The 16,376-nt window shown below is 39.9% G+C and overlaps 1 protein-coding gene across 2 annotated transcripts in view; it reads left to right on the top strand.

The window, feature by feature from the left end:
- Window positions 1-16,376, top strand: part of WDR19 (WD repeat domain 19) — a 113,262-nt gene that overhangs the window by 71,446 nt on the left and 25,440 nt on the right. For both annotated transcript variants that reach the window (XM_007098871.3, XM_007098870.2), the window contains exons 28-31: window positions 1,150-1,218; window positions 11,011-11,088; window positions 12,374-12,470; window positions 14,106-14,230. In XM_007098871.3, the coding sequence (XP_007098933.1) occupies window positions 1,150-1,218; window positions 11,011-11,088; window positions 12,374-12,470; window positions 14,106-14,230 (369 nt within the window). The remainder of the gene's footprint in view (window positions 1-1,149; window positions 1,219-11,010; window positions 11,089-12,373; window positions 12,471-14,105; window positions 14,231-16,376) is intronic.

The following is a 16,376-nucleotide window of genomic DNA, read 5'->3' as shown; positions in this document are numbered from 1 at the left end:
AAGAAACATTCCATGGGGTGCCTGGGTGGCTCAGTCAGTTAAGCGTCCGACTTCAGCTCAGGTCATGATCTCACACTTCATGAGTTCGAGCCCCGCGTCAGGCTCTGTGCCGACAGCTCAGGGCCTGGAGTCTGCTTCAGATTCTGTGTCTCCCTCTTGATCTCTCCCCCTCCCCCACTCATCCTCTGTCTCTCTCTGTCTCAAAAATAAATTAAAAAAACATTAAAAAAAACATAAAAAAAAAAAAAAAAGAAACATTCCTGCTAGCCTTTTCCCATTCCTGTTCTCCTCTAGATCTCTCTCTGCCCTCTTTCCTACCTACCACAGACCTATTCATCTTCAGGTCCTTTTCCCTTCATGGTACCTTCGGATCACCCCCCTGTTTAATCAACTTTTCTTCCTTAGAGCACCAATGAAAACAAATGGTCATACTGCCCATTGTCTCTTAAACTTTTATTATAACCTTAAATTTCTTCATAGGTGTAGTGTTTAGGAAGTAGACAATTATGATTTAAAATAATTGGTTCCTTATAAATATCACATTACACAGATCTCCCCAATTAGGTTGTGTATAATACAACAAGAGGGGCTGTGTCATATCCTTCCTGGTATGCTCCATAGTCTCCTATACATAGTAGCAGGTTGGCAATAAATATTTGTTGAACGAATAAATGAATGAAAATGATTATATCTTCATAATGAAAGAGGACTTATTTTTCACTCTCATCAGAAGTCAGAACTAAATTCTTCAGAGGGTTAACTGGATGCTTCCATTTTTAAAATTCTACTCAGCCTTTTTGTTTTTTTTAAGTTTATTTTTGAGAGAGAGAGGGAGAAAAAGAGGGAGAGCAAGTGTGGGAGGGGCAGAGAGAGAGAATACGCTGTCAGCACAGAACTCGAGGTAGGGCTTGATCTCATGAACCATGAGATTGTGACCTGAGCTGAAATCAAGCATCCGGCACTTAACTGACTGAGCCATCCAGGTGTCCCTCAGCCTTTTAGGTGTATATATTAAGACCCAGACTGTGCAAGCCCCTGGTTGAGAGGTGGACACTTGCATAAACTGTAATTACTTTGTGTGAAAACTTTGTTTTTCCCAATGTGAAAGCAGTCTGAAAGTTTTTAATTGCTATACATTTCTCATTTCAGGCACTTAAACATTTCCTGAAATGTCCGAGCCCAGAAGAGAATGCAGCAATAGAAATGGCGATTGAAACTGTAAGTGAGCTCTGTAATAAGACTTTTGAGAATGCTGATATTTTGAAAAACATTTTGAAGAAATTTCCAAACATACAGAAGTAGACCAAATATTGTAACCAACTCATCTGACTTGTACCCATCATCTGACTTCAACAGCTGTCAGCATATGAGCAATCTTATTTTTTCTGTACCCCCACCTCTTTCCCTGTGTTATTTTATCTTTTTTTTTTTTAATTTTTTTTTTAACGTTTATTTATTTTTGAGACAGAGAGAGACAGAGCATGAACGGGGGAGGGGCAGAGAGAGAGGGAGACACAGAATCAGAAGCAGGCTCCAGGCTCTGGGCCGTCAGCCCAGAGCCCGACGCGGGGCTCGAACTCACGGACCGTGAGATCGTGACCTGAGCCGAAGTTGGACGCTTAACCGACTGAGCCACCCAGGCGCCCCTCCCTGTGTTATTTTAAAGCAAATCACAGACATCATGTCATTTCATTTATGGGTACAAAGTCTATCTATAAAAGAAAAGAACCTTTGGGTTTTCTTTTAGGTATAACTTGCATGTAGTAAAGTGCACAAATCCTAAGTATGTAACTCTTTTTCTCATATATTGCACTGACGTAACCCCTACTGAGATCAAGATAGAGAACATTTCCAGCTCCCAGAGGCTCTTATGATGTCTCATAGTCACTGGCCAAGGGTAACCACAGCCAGGGGTAACCACAATTCTGACTTCTGTCCTTATAGATTGGTTTTATCTGTCTATGTATTTCATATAAATGGAATTGTACATATGTACTATTTTGTGTCCAGTTCCTTCGAATCAACATATAGTCTATTAATGCATGTGTATTACTACATGCATTACTACATGCAGATGGTTCATTCTTACTCATTGCTGTGTAGTATTCCACCCGATGGCTATACCACAATTTATTTACCTATTACTCTGTTAATGGACATTTGGGTTGTCTCCACTTCAGGCAGTTATGACTAAAGTTGCCACAAAGTTGTTCATATCTTTTGATGGACATAACACTCTGCCTTATTGGGTGTATATCCAGGAGTAGAATTGTTAGGTCATAAGATACACATATTTTGGCAATAGTTGTATCAATTTACACTCTACCAGCAGTATGAAAGAATTTAGTCGCTCTCTTTACCAACACCAATCTATGTCATTATGACTACTGATAGAGGTGTAGTGGTATCTCATTATGGTCTCAATTCATTTTTCTAAAGACTAATGATATTGAGCACCTTTTCATATGTATATTGGCCTTTTGGATATCCTCTTTTCTGCTATTTAAATCTTTTTTCTAATTTTTAATTGTATCATCTCATCTTATTCTTACTGATTTGTAAGACTTTTTATAATTTCTAGATACAAGTCTTTCCATCATATATATACATATATGTATACATATATACATACATATATACATACATATATATACATATATGTACACATATATACATATATATATATATATATATATATATATATATATAATCTCTCCAACTGTGGCTTGCCTTTTTATTCTTCAGTAGTGTCTTTTTTTTTTAAGTTTATTTACTTTGAGAGAGAAGGAGCACAGGCTGGGGAGAGTCAGAGAGAAGGAGAGAGAGAATCTCAAGCAGGCTGTATGTGGTCCATGCTCAGGGGCTCAGACCCACAAAACTGAGATCATGACCTGAGTTGAAATCAAGAGTTGGACGCTTAACCGACTGAGCCACCCAGGTGCTCCATCTTTGGTAGTGTCTTGATGGAAAGAAATTCTTAAGTTTTAATGAAGTCCAACTTACGAATCTTTTTTTTTTATGGTTAGTGTTTTTTAATCCTATTTAAGAAATCTTTTCCTATCACATGGTCATTAAGCGATTTCTCTTATGTTTTCTTCTAGGTATTTGATTGTTTTAGCGTTCTTATTTAGTCCTATGCCCATCCTGAATTAACTTTTGTGTATGGTGTGAGGTAGGAATTAGGAATCTTTTTTTCCCCAAATGGATATCCAGTTGATCCAGCACCATTTATCAAAATACCATTTTGCCCCCACTGAATTACCATAGAGCATTTGCCATAGATGAAATGACCAAATATATGTGAGTCTAGTTTTGGATTCTATATTCTCTTCCATTGATTTGTCTTGCCTGTAACAATACCACACTGTATTACATGTATTCTTTATTATAATCTACTTCCTGTCGCTGTGGATTTGCCTATTCTAGACATTTCATATAAGTGGATCCATACAATATGTGACTTTTGTGTCTGGCATCTTTCTTTCAGAAGGTTTTCAGCGTTCAGCTGTGCTGTAGCATGTACTAATACTTCATTCCTTTTTATGGCTAAAGATTCTGTTGTATGACTCTACCACACTGTGTTTATTCAACAGTTAATACACATTTGGTTTGTTTCTACTTTCAAGATTTTATGAATAATGCTGTTAACATTTGTGTGCAATGTTATATACATTGTATATACTCTCTTGAGTGTATGTCTAGGAATTTCTAGGCCATATGTTAGCTCTATGTTTAACATTTTGAGGAATTGTCCAACTGTTTCCCAAAGCAGCTAAACCATTTTACATTACAAACAGCAATGTATGAGCATTGCAGTTTCACCAACAATCATTTCTTGTCATTGTCGAACATCTAGTTCAAATTTCCCCATCTCCTGTATTTCCCACTAGCTGGCAATTAAATCTAGATACTTAATCAGACATAGATTTGGTGTTTTTAGATGGTGCCAAGTACGTCCTCTTTCATGACATCAGTAGGCTCATGTCTTAATAAGCTCAGGCTGCTGTAACAACATACCACAGACTAAGTGGCTTAAACAACAGAAATTGATTTCTCACAGCTCTGGAGGCTGAGAAGGCTAAGATCAAGGGGCCAGCCAATTTGTTCCCAGTGAGAGCTCTCCTCTGGGTATGTAGATGGCTACCTTCTTGCTGTATCCTCACGTGGCCTTTATGGGGTGCGTTCAGGTGAGGAGAGATCTCTCTCCCTTCCTTTTGTTGTAACACCACTGATCCCATCATAAGGTCCCTACCCTCATGACCTCATCTAACCCTAATTACTCCCAAAGGCCCCATATTCAAATACCACCACATTTGTATTCAAATACAAATATGTAGGGCTTCAACATATGAATTTTGGGGGAACATAAATATTCAGTCCATAACAGCCCATCATTTTTGTCATCTTTGTTTTTATGGTGTTAAGATTATTAGATATTAGAATGGTCAGCCTTATCCCTCCATTATGACATTTCCCATCAACCTTTCACCTAATGATTTCAGCACCCATTAATGTTTATTACCTGGATCCATTATTTTATTAGGGGTTGCAAAATGGCAATATTTGTCATTCCTTCTATTCCATACCAACTATTTTGTTACTGTGAGATAAAGGAAAAATAGAGTAAATACTTGATTTTTCCCCTCTGCTTACTAGTTTTAAGACTAATGAGTTGCAGGGAACCTGGGTGGCTCAGTTGGTTGAGCATCTGACTCTTGATTTTGGCTTACATCACGATCTCAGGGTCGTCAGATTGGGCCCCCGCATCAGGCTCCACACTGGGCATGGAGCCTGCTTAATATTCTCTCTCTACCCTTACCCCCAATTTGTGCTCTCTCTCTCTTGAAAAAAAAAAAAAAAAAAAGAATAATGAGTTGGTTTCCTGCCATCCTCCAAAGATGACCTCTAGAGATGCTTTTGTTTTTACTATCATTATGAACTCATAGATTTTTAGTATATTTGATTTCAATCCATTACATCCAGTCGATGTTTTTTATGCCCAAATGTTTTTTATGCCCAATAGTCTTTAACTATTACTGCATTTTGACACAATCCTATTAATCTTTGATAGATTCCTTGCCCTCAGGTACATGATATTATTGACTCCATTTCTTTTTTTTGATTATATAAGTTTCAGTTGTACAGCTTTATAATTCAAAATCCATATATACTACAAGGTGATCACCATCATAAACCTAGTTACCATCCATCACCATATAGTTGACTCCCTTCACCACTTAACTTATCCCCCAGCCTCCTTCCCCTCTGGTAAACACCAGTCTGTTCTCTGTATCTGTGAGTTGGTTTTGCTTTTATTTTGTTTTAGATTCTACATATGAATGAAATTAGACAGCATCTGTCTTTGTCTGACTTATTTCACTTAGCATAATACCCTCAACGTCCATCCATGTTGTCACATTTGGCAAGATTTCATTATTTTTTTAAGGCTGAGTAGTATTCCATTGTGTGTGTGTGTGTGTGTGTGTGTGTGTGTGTGTGTGTGTGTGTGTTCCACATCTTTATTCATTCATACTATGAATGGACACTTGTTTTCATATCTTGGCTCTTGTAAATGCTGCAGTGAACATAAAGGCACATATATATCTTGGGGTGTTAGTGCTTTTATATTCTTTGGATAAATACCAAGAAGTGGAATGACTAGGGCATATGGTAGTTCTATTCTTAACTTTTTGAGGAATCTGCATACTGTTTTCCATAGGGACTGTATCAATTTTAAATCCTACCAACAGTGTACAAGGGATCCCTTTTCTCCACATCTTCTCCAACATTTGTTATCTTGTCTTTTTGATAATAGCCATTCTTACAGGTGTTATGTGATATCTTATTGTGGTTTTAGTTTGCATTTTCCTAATAATGAGTGATGTTCAGCATCTTTTCAAATGCCTGTTAGCTATTTGTATGCCTTCTTTGGAGAAATGTCTTTTCACATCCTCTGCCCATTTTTTAATCAGGTTAGTTTTGTTGTTGAGTTGTATGAGGATTTTTAAACTTTTTAAAAAAATGTTTATTTATATTTGAGACAGAGAGAGATAGAGAGCATGCGTGAGCAGGGGAAGGGCAGAGAGAGGGAGACACCGAATCCGAAGCAGGCTCCAGGCTCTGAGCTGTCAGCACAGTACAGTACCTGATATACGGGGCTCAAACCCACAAACTGTGAGATCATGACCTAAGCCGATTTCAGGTGCTCAACCAGCTGAGTCACCCAGGCGCCCCCATATGAAGATTTTTTTAAATATATTTTGGATATTAACCCCTTATTGGGTATATAGTTTCCACATATCTTCTCTCATTTCAGTAGGTTGCCTTTTTGTTTTGATGTCAGTTTCCTTTGCTGTGCAACTTTTAGTTTGATGTAATTCCATTTGTTTACTTTTGTTTTTGTTTGCCTTGCCTTTGGAGTCAGATCCATCAAGACATCACTAAGACCAAAGTCAAGGAACTTACCTCCTATGTTTTCTTCTAGAGTTTTATGGCCTCAGGTCTGACATTCAAGTCTTTAATAATACATTTTAATTTTTTGTGTATGGAGTTAAAAAGTGGTCTAGTTTCATTCTTTTCAATGTGGCTTTCCAGTTTTTCCAATACCACTTACTAAAGACTGTCCTGTCTTCATTGTTTTTGCTTTTGTCATAGATAAATTGTCCCTATATATGTGGATTTACTTCTGGGCTGTCTACTGTGTTCCATTAACCTGTGTGTCTGTCTTTGTACCAATACCATACTGTTTTGATTACTGTAGCTTTGTAGTATAATTTGAAATCAGAGAGCATGATACCTGCAGGCAGCTTTGTTATTCTATCTCAACACTGCTTTGGCTATTCAGGATCTTTTCTAGCTTCATACAAATTTTACAATTATTTGTTCTAGTTTTATGAAGTATGCCGTTGAAATTTTGACAGGTATTACTTTGAGTCTGTATAGTGCTTTGGGTAATAGAGACATTTTAAGAGTATTCTTCTAATTCACGAGCACAGAGTATCTTTCCATTTATCTGTGTCATCTTCAGTGTCTTTCATCAGGGTCTTATGGTTTTCAGTACACAGGTCTTTCCCCTCCTTGGTTAAATTTACTGCTAGGTATTTTATTCTTTTTGATGCAATTGTAAATGGGATTGTTTTCTTAATTTCTTTTTCTGATGTTTCACTATTAGTGTACAGAAATGCAACAAATTTTTGCATGTTGATTTTGTATCCTACAATATTTAGTTATCAGTTCTAATAGTTTTTTGGTGGATTCCTTGGGGTTTTCTATATATAGTAACATATCATCTCCAAATAGTGACAATTTAACTTCTTCCTTTCCAATTTAGATGCCTTTTATTTCTTTTTCTTGCCTAATTGCTGTGGCCAAATTCCATTTCTTGCCCCAGACCTGGAATCAGTCATTTCTCTAAGAAGGTCTAGTTCCTTTCAGCGAGAAATTGTTTTAGAGACCATAATTTGGGTGCTAGCAATATTCTATTTCTAAGCCTTTTCAGTAAAAGTATTGGCATTTTTTATTATGGCATAAAAATTAGTATTTTCTAAAAGTACCTGAATTTTAAGCTGGAGTGAAATTAGTAAAGTATGAAAATTATTCTCTGGCCATCCACAAAAGGCCATTTTATTTCATTATGAAAATAGTTTCATTCTCTGATTTTGTCTGCATGTCCACATTTTCTAAGGCGTATTTCCTCCAGAAAGCCAGACTCAATGCTGCCAGCAACTCTCAAGAATACATTTCCCACCCTTCCTGCTAAAGATGGACTGGAATTCTGGCCCCAAATGCATAAGTCCAGAAGGGCTCTGAATTGGTTAGTTCAGGTGTCCATTACAAGATTAAACAACTGGTGGCCACAAGGATGGAATAATCTGCTTGGGCAAATTAGGTTAAATTCCAACCCCTAGACATTACACCTCTATTGTCATGGGGAATAGGGTCCTCTGAGGCATGGAAGTGTCAGTGGAATACCATGGTTGAAATGAAAGTAGGAGCATTTCTCAGAAAAGTTAAAGGAATCGGTATCAGACAAAAGTATAGATGTCCCTTGCAGCTATCAAATTTTTCTCCTTTTATGAGTATTCTTTAATCCTCCCATAGCTACTTCTAGGTGTTGTGCTATATATTTCATTATAATAAATTTTACTAAGTTCAGGGACATGTGGCCTATAAAACCAACATATTTGTGTTTATTATCCATTACTAGGATAACTTCATTCATTCAGACAAGTGCATTCTGCACTTCACTACCAGAGAATTTTCCTGAAGTCCAGTTTTAAATCCTTTTATTCTCTAGCTGCATTGCCTCCCAGTTGCCTCATAATTTGTTCCCAATCTATTCTTCATGAACCACAGAAGCTTAGGTACCCCTGCAGGCGATCTTGTCTAACCTCTTCATTTTATTGGTGAGGAAACAAGAGGTCCCATAGGATGATATGACTTAACCTAAAGCCACCCAAATAGAAAGTAACAGAACTATGACTAAGTCTTCTTTCCAACCAAATTGCCTGTTACACTCCTCTATGTCAGTAGCCTATGCTACACTAACCTGGCCACTTCTACCCAGTAATTCAGGGCTCCCCTTCCTGTGTTCCTTCATTCTTGTGGTCCCCTACACCAAGGCCACCCACCCTCCTACACCTCTGCCTTTCATACTCCCACGCAACATGCAAGACCCACTTCACACGCAAGCCTTTTGTGAACTATCCTCTGGATGAAATTTCACCGTCCTTAGACTCTTCTCTAAGTACTTTGAACATCACCTACCACTACAGTTATCTCCCTTCAGATTAATAGCTCCTCAAGGTCAAGGACCCATTTCTTCATAGAGTGTTTAGCACATTATGGGCACTCAATAAATATTTGCTTAGTTGAACACATGTTGATTCCCAGCTTAGTGAACACACTATATGGATGATATAAGTTTCCTTTCAACCCTCCATTCCTTTCTTTCCTTTCCACCTTGAGACACCCCCCCCTCCATTTGAATTTCTTATAATCTGTGCACTCTTACTTGCTGACCCATAATTGAGAATATCTTGAAAATGTTCACAATTTACCAACCCCCACCCTACCCCATCCTCTACCCCTTAAGGTTCTGAAATGCATTCTTGGTGCGTGTGTGTGCGTGTGTGTGTGTGTTGGTGTGTGTATAGTACAGCCCTACTTGAGAATCATTACCTGAATGAACCCGTGATATGGATGAGAAAGATGGGTCTTCACAGGATCTTTTAACTGTGTTGGGGGCCTTCCTTCTTCTTTGCAGTCAGCTTCTGCCTTCACCACTCTGTAAACCTTCTCTAAAAGGTCCCCACTGCTAAATATAAAAGTCTCTTCTTCTCAGTCTTCACTCCATGTTATGGGAGCATTTTACACTATCATTACTGCATCTTTCTTATGACTCCCTTAGAACACTGCTTTTCCCATTACTTCTCAAATGGTCCCTTCTCAGCCTCTTTCACCGACTCCTCTACTCCAGTATTAAGTGTTCCTCAGCATTCTGTCTCCATCCTTCTTTAATTTTTTTAAAAAATTTTTCAATGTTTTATTTTTGAGAGAGAGAGTGCAAGCAAGGGAGGGGCAGAGAGAAAGAGAGGGAGACACAGAATCTGAACTGGGCTCCATCCAGGCTCTGAGCTGTCAGCACAGAGCTCAGTGCAGGGCTCAAACTCACAAACCATGAGATCATGACTTGAGCCAAAGTCGGACACTTAACCGACTGAGCCACCCAGGCACCCCCCTTCTTTTAATTCTTGACAGCCACATCTATTCCTTACTGGCTCCCTTTTCCATCCTAACATTTTGGGTGTGTTCAACCCTCTGAAACTCATATTTAACTGGGCGTCCTGTATTTTTATTTGCTATGTCCAGCAACATCAGATAGCACTGCTTAACATCAGTCCAAGCCCTTTATGGGTATTAACTTATTTAATCCTTAAGACAATACGGTGAGTTAGGTATTTTTTTTATCCTCATTGGGGTCCCAAGAGTAACCAGGTGATCTTTTGACCTCAGGCAGGCTGACCCCAGAGCCCTTGCTTTACCATGTCTCCATACTGGCGCATTCACCCAAAACCATCCACAAGAGCCATCGAGATGATAAGCTGTACAGGATTTCTCTTCCTTATAGCATCGCTTCCTTACAGCAGTGGCAAAAGCAGAGGCAACAGATTTGTAAAGGCTTAGCTTTCTTGCACTGACGACTACCACAGTGAGTGAAGTGTGTAGAAATTCTGCAGCCCCAAGGGCCTCTCCACCCCACACGTTCACCACAGTCTCTTCTGCACAAGGAACTTCCAAACTTTTATCTTTTTCCCTCAAGCATAGCAAGCTAGGCCACATGTTGCTCTGTCCCTCGTAACGGTTTCCTTCTTTTTCTGGTGGCTCTTTGCACTGTATCATTAATACAAGCACAGCACTGCCCTCTTCAGTGTTCGTTCCCTTTGGTGGAGCTCCAGTTGCATTGTTGGCTCACCCCTATTTTACAGACACAAGACTCTTAAGCCTCCTCGTCAGTAATTATCCCTACTAAAACACATTTCCATCCTCCGATATCGTACGTAATTTTTCCTGATCAACACCACACATCAGTGGGACTCGATGCGTTTCCTTGGGGAGCAGTGGAGACGCAGTGCTTGGTACTGTGTGCTTGCAGAAGGCCTAGTTCCTGCACTCAAGACCTTATTCTCTACGTGCCATGTTCACCTTGAGAAAGTTTTTACTGAAACATCCAAAAAGTATATTCTGTGGGGGGGGGGGGGGGAGAGGAGGGAATGGTCTTTTGATACAGCAACTGAGAAAAGCTGTAGCTTTTAAGGATAGACTTTTATTAATGGAGACTCTACAAATAAATGAAGAAAGACCCTAAATTTATATCATGTCAGGACTTGACTATAGCCATTTTTACGATTTTTTAATTCTATTTCCTCAGCACAAGGTTTTCTGCCCCTCCTCCCCTTCCTTTCTAATTTTAAGATGCTGAATTTACTGTTTCTTTCTCTTCCTAAACAGATTGGTCAGGCCAAAGATGAACTGCTGACCAGTCAGCTGATAGACCACCTTATGGGAGAGAGTGATGGCATGCCTAAGGTACTAGAAATGTTGTCTTCTCTTGGGTTCTAAGTATTTTAGTTACCATTTGACTTTCTTCTGCCCTGTTTTTACCTATTATGGGTTCTGCATCATGGACTTGTAAAGTTTTCTCTCTGAATATAATCTTCTAGACAGTCCCTGCATTTTAGAGGATATTGGGTATATTCACCCTTTGAAATTGGCATTGTCCCCTGTGAAACAGCCACAATCCTCTAGATAACAATTCACACCACCCACAACTTTCCTCAAATGTTAAAGAGTTTTATTTATTCTGGGAACTTTGAAAACTATTATTAGAACTATGAGCATTAATCCCTAAAAATCAGTATATACTTTGTTCATATTTCAAAAATTGTGTTAATAACAATCATATTTAGCGTAAAAGTAACTCACTATAAATATAAAGTAGAAATAAATCATTAAGAACATATTTTCTAAGTATGTGACTCTTGGGAGTTCATTCAGACATTGGTCTTCTCACAGTCCTGATGGGGACAGTCCCCTTTGAGAACACCCCCGAGTTTGTTCTTCCCTTTTGTTTTGATGTCTGAGGTGATCTTCTTGTGAAGGAAGTCAAGTTACTGATTTGGAGAGAAGGTGCCAGAATGTCATAGCTGGAGAGGATGGTAGCAGTCCTGATCCCTGAGTCCATAGACGGACACGGGAGACCCAGGGAAGCTAAATTAACCTACCAAAGGGCACAGGCCCTTACACTGTTCCAAACCACCTCACCTCATGTCCACTTATTCTAGTAATCAGGAAAACATTGTCAGGTATATAAAATTGTCTATAGGTGAAGAGAACGGGAACAGAAAATAATCAAAGGCCAGCGTTCTTATGGGCCAGAGAAATTTATATAGGTGTAAAAACTTTTAAGTTTTTGCAAAGTTGATATAAGAATACATTTTGCTATCGCACACAGGAGATAACTCTGTGGAGTAGCATTAGGAACACAGACTCTGAAGCCTGATCACTGTGGCTCAAATCCAGACTCTGGAGAGGTCCTGTTGTGTGTGTTTCTCATCAGTGCAATTAGTATATAACCATGCCTTCTTCCCAGGAAGAGCATGAGGATTTAAACACATTAATATTTCTCAAGTACTTAGACTATTACCTGGCACGTATTAAACTATGAATAAATTCTTGATAAAAAAATAAATTCTTTATTCAGTTGACTTTTTTAAACAAGATCAAAAGTGGATTCCAACTGAAATGAAAAATTTTAGGTGTTTGTCCCCCTGGCTACTGAAGAGTGATGTTTCTCTAATGGTTTGTATGTCAGGATGCCAAGTACCTGTTCCGCTTGTACATGGCCCTGAAACAGTACCGAGAAGCTGCCCGGACTGCCATCATCATTGCCAGAGAAGAGCAGTCTGCAGGTACGTCCCTGACATTCACGTTTGTCTCGTAGTCAAGTAGTAGAATCAAGCTCCAAACTCTTTTCGAAATGCCCCGGAAAAAGTAGCCCTTTTCTAATCTAGGTTTGCTTTGAACCCAGAAGATGAGGAGAATGACCATTTCTGGGTTTCAGAGAAGTACAATAATTGACCAGCACAGGGGGATCTAGGTAACTCCACTAACGCCTTCTCTCAGTAGTGCTATTTCCTCTTCTCACGGCCTCGCAGCTCTTGTCTCTGGGACAGTGCCCTCTCCCCTCTCCAGCCCAGTGCCCCTCTCGTACACTTTGCCACACCTCCTTTCCATGCCACGTATTTGACTTTAACAATATGAAAGAGATTGGAAAGTGGAAGATGGTGTGATGTTATTATTGACCTAGTTCTTAATAGTATGCAGGGACCATTTATAGAGCCTCCATAAGGCTTCTCTTCCCTTGCATGCTCTCTAAATGTTTATTGACTAAGTCAGAGAATTAGTCTCGTATCTTCACTAGTTTCTGCAAGCTGATTCTTCTAGATGTTCAGAAATATGGAACACAATTTTGGCAAATACAAAATGGAATGAGTCACTGCTTTACTCAGTTTACGTTGATCTAGCACCCACTGCGAGATACACAATTCAGAGGACTGTGCCACAGTCCCACCCTCAGGGAGTCCTGATTTGGTGGGAGAGAGTTATTATAAAGGATGATAAGTGCCAGAATAGAACAGAAATCCACTAAAAGGGCACCGGGAGAGGGATCCACCTCACCTGAGGGTTGGGGGTGTTGTAGGGAGTTGGAAGATGGAGAGGAGAGAAGGCAACAGAAGTTTCAGCTGAGTTTTGAAAGGCTGAGATGGCAGAAGATGAAGGAGAAAGGCATATGCAGGGAGAGCAGCAGCAGCGAAGGAGGACACAGACTCAGAGGAGCAAGGGACTCCTGGGCACCTATTGTGGTGGGGGGAGGCAGGAGGGGAGGGCAGAGGTAGGGTTAGGAAGGTAGGAAGAGGCAGATCCTGAAGGGCTCAGGACCTTGGCTCAGGAGTTTGCACGTGATCCCTAAGGCCTTTGGAGGGTTTTACGTTGGGGTGTGACCTTGAGCTTTGACAAGATCACTCAGACTTCTCAGAATAGAGGCAGAAGCAGCACAGAGGAACACCCAATAGGACACGGCTGCGGAGAGATGGCGAGAGGCATTACAGCAGGCCTGGGACCAGGCTGGATTTGGGAGACCTAGAAGGTGACTCGGAACTTGATCACCATCTGCTTTGGGGGCAGGTGGAGCCCTGAGGAAGAGGGAGGGGTCTAGGATGACACCATTTGCTCCCTGAGGGACTGGTTGGGTATTAGCACCATCAATTACCACAGGAAAAACTAAGCTACTTTATGTAAGAAATTATAAAGATATTGCTAATAACAGAATCTACTTGTAAAATGAGGGCCCACATTGTGATGAGCACCGGGTGATGTATGGAAGTGCTGAATCACTGTATTTTCACCTGATACTACTACTACCCTGTGTATGAACTCACTGGAATTTGAATAAAAACTTTAAGAAATAAAATAAAATGAGGGCCCACAGAAAGTCCTCAGATTTCATCCTTTGCAATAATGCCATCTTGCCGCCTTTTTCCAAGGAAACTATCGGAATGCACACGACGTTCTCTTCAGTATGTATGCAGAACTTAAATCCCAGAAGATCAAAATTCCCTCTGAGATGGCCACCAACCTCATGATTCTGCACAGTTATATCCTCGTGAAGGTGAGGCCTTACAGTGACTTGGGACGTAATCTGCCAAGTGAGTTTATCACCTGAAGGATTTTTTTTATGGGCACCCCTCCATTGGATGAGTGTGATTTTCTAGATCTCTATGTTGTTAAGTGAAAAAAAGCAACATAGAATAATTGTACAATATGCTGCCTTTTGTGTACAAGAGGGAAAAAAATAAGAATGAATAAATATTCATTGCAAGTAAAATGAGAAATATACTCAGAAGTCTAGCTAGCAAAAGTAATTTCCTAAAGGGAACAAGACATGGGACAGAGGGGGCCTGGTACCATCCCAATCAGGCGATAAAAGGGAGCATATCTTTCTCCGTGTACGTTGTTTTACCTTGTTTTGATTTTGAAGCACATAAATGTATTACCTGGCAAAAAAAAAAAAAAAAAAAAAAAAAAAGACATTTTTGTTCAACCAGAGCTTCTATTAATTCTAAGATCGTGGATTTTATACAATTCCACGATTTTTAATACTATTTAGTTTTCATCTGAATATAAAAATAATACATATTCACTGAGAAAATTTAGAGAGTGTAGAAAAGTATAATGAAAAATTTACCCTTTGAGCCCATCACCATACATAACACCTGTTAACGCAGTGCTGTATACGCCCTCCATACTTCTATGAAGACATGTGTGCACGTTTTTTTTTTACATTAGTATTTATGTCCAGTTGTCTGTTCTGTTTTTTCAATTAGTAATTTTTTTTTTATTTTTTTTTAACGTTTATTTATTTTTGAGACAGAGAGAGACAGAGCATGAATGGGGGAGGGGCAGAGAGAGAGGGAAACACAGAATCGGAAGCAGGCTCCAGGCTCTGAGCCATCAGCCCAGAGCCCGACGCGGGGCTTGAACTCACGGACCGCGAGATCGTGACCTGAGCTGAAGTCGGACGCTTAACCGACTGAGCCACCCAGGCACCCCACAATTAGTAATTTTTAATAAAAAACAAACTACAGCACGCAAACCTCAAATACTTGTGTGTACAGTTTTCTTAAATATTATATGTGTGTGTATCCACACACACATAAACATATCTTTGTAAAGATACAGACAGAATCCAACCTACGTATTTTTCCAGATTTTCATTTATATCAGAATATACCTTCCCATATTAATGTTAAATTGGCATTCAGGCCAGTCCACAAGAGCTTATTTAATTTTGACAGTACCTAGGATCACAGTAGTCATATTATGAATGACTTAGATCCCAATTATCTATAACAGCAGTGTCCAACAGAACTTTCTACAGTGTTAGAAGTGTACCATATCTGTGCTGCCCCACGTGGCACCCACTAGCCTGGCTGTGGGGCACCTTAAATACAGCTGGTGCAACTGATAAACTCATTTTTTTTCCTTTACATAATTTTAATTTTAGGGGCACCTGGCTGGCTCATTTGGAAAAGCATGTGACTCTGATCTCAGGGTCATGAATTTGAGCCCCACGGGTGTAGAGATGACTTACAATTTTCATTTTAAAATTTAAACAGCCACATGTGGCTAGTGGCTACCGTGTTAGGCCACACAGTTCTGTAACACTGATTTTAAGGGAAAAATTAGAATTCCAGCTTGCGACCCCTGACAGTACATTTCCCTCCAGAGCAGCAGGAAGATCCGTTCTCTCATGTGGAAAAGAGTAGAAAGGGAGAAGGGAGGTCTCTCTCAGCTTCAGACCTGAGTGGCAGTGCCAATGTGCTGGGGGCACAGAATCCAGCAAGATGGAACTTTTGGGATCAGGGGGAGGATAGAAAGAGCTGGTGGGGGGCACCTGGGTGGCTCAGCCAGCTAAGCGTCCAAGTTCAGCTCAGGTCATGATCTCACAGTTTGTGAGTTGAAGCCCTGCGTCAGGCTCTGTGCTGACAGCTTGGAGCCTGGAACCTGCTTTGGATTCTGTGTCTCCCTCTCTTTCTTCTCCTCCCCTGCTTGTGCTGTCTCTGTCTCTCTCAACAATAAGCATTAAAAAAAAAAAAAAAAAAAAACTGGTAGAAGATGGGAAGCAAAAGTTAAGGAATCCTTATATAAGAAGCACCCTAAGTGATAGGGATGGTTCTCAAGTCTTTTTTTTTCCTCTGGCATTAAGGGCTGGCCTGTCACTTACATAGGACCAGACACCCTCTTCCCTCCCACTG

This window comes from Panthera tigris, chromosome B1 (genome assembly GCF_018350195.1).
Source record: "Panthera tigris isolate Pti1 chromosome B1, P.tigris_Pti1_mat1.1, whole genome shotgun sequence".
NCBI lineage: Eukaryota > Metazoa > Chordata > Mammalia > Carnivora > Felidae > Panthera > Panthera tigris.
Note: the sequence above shows the minus strand (reverse complement) of the source record. Positions and strands in the feature narration are given on the sequence as shown.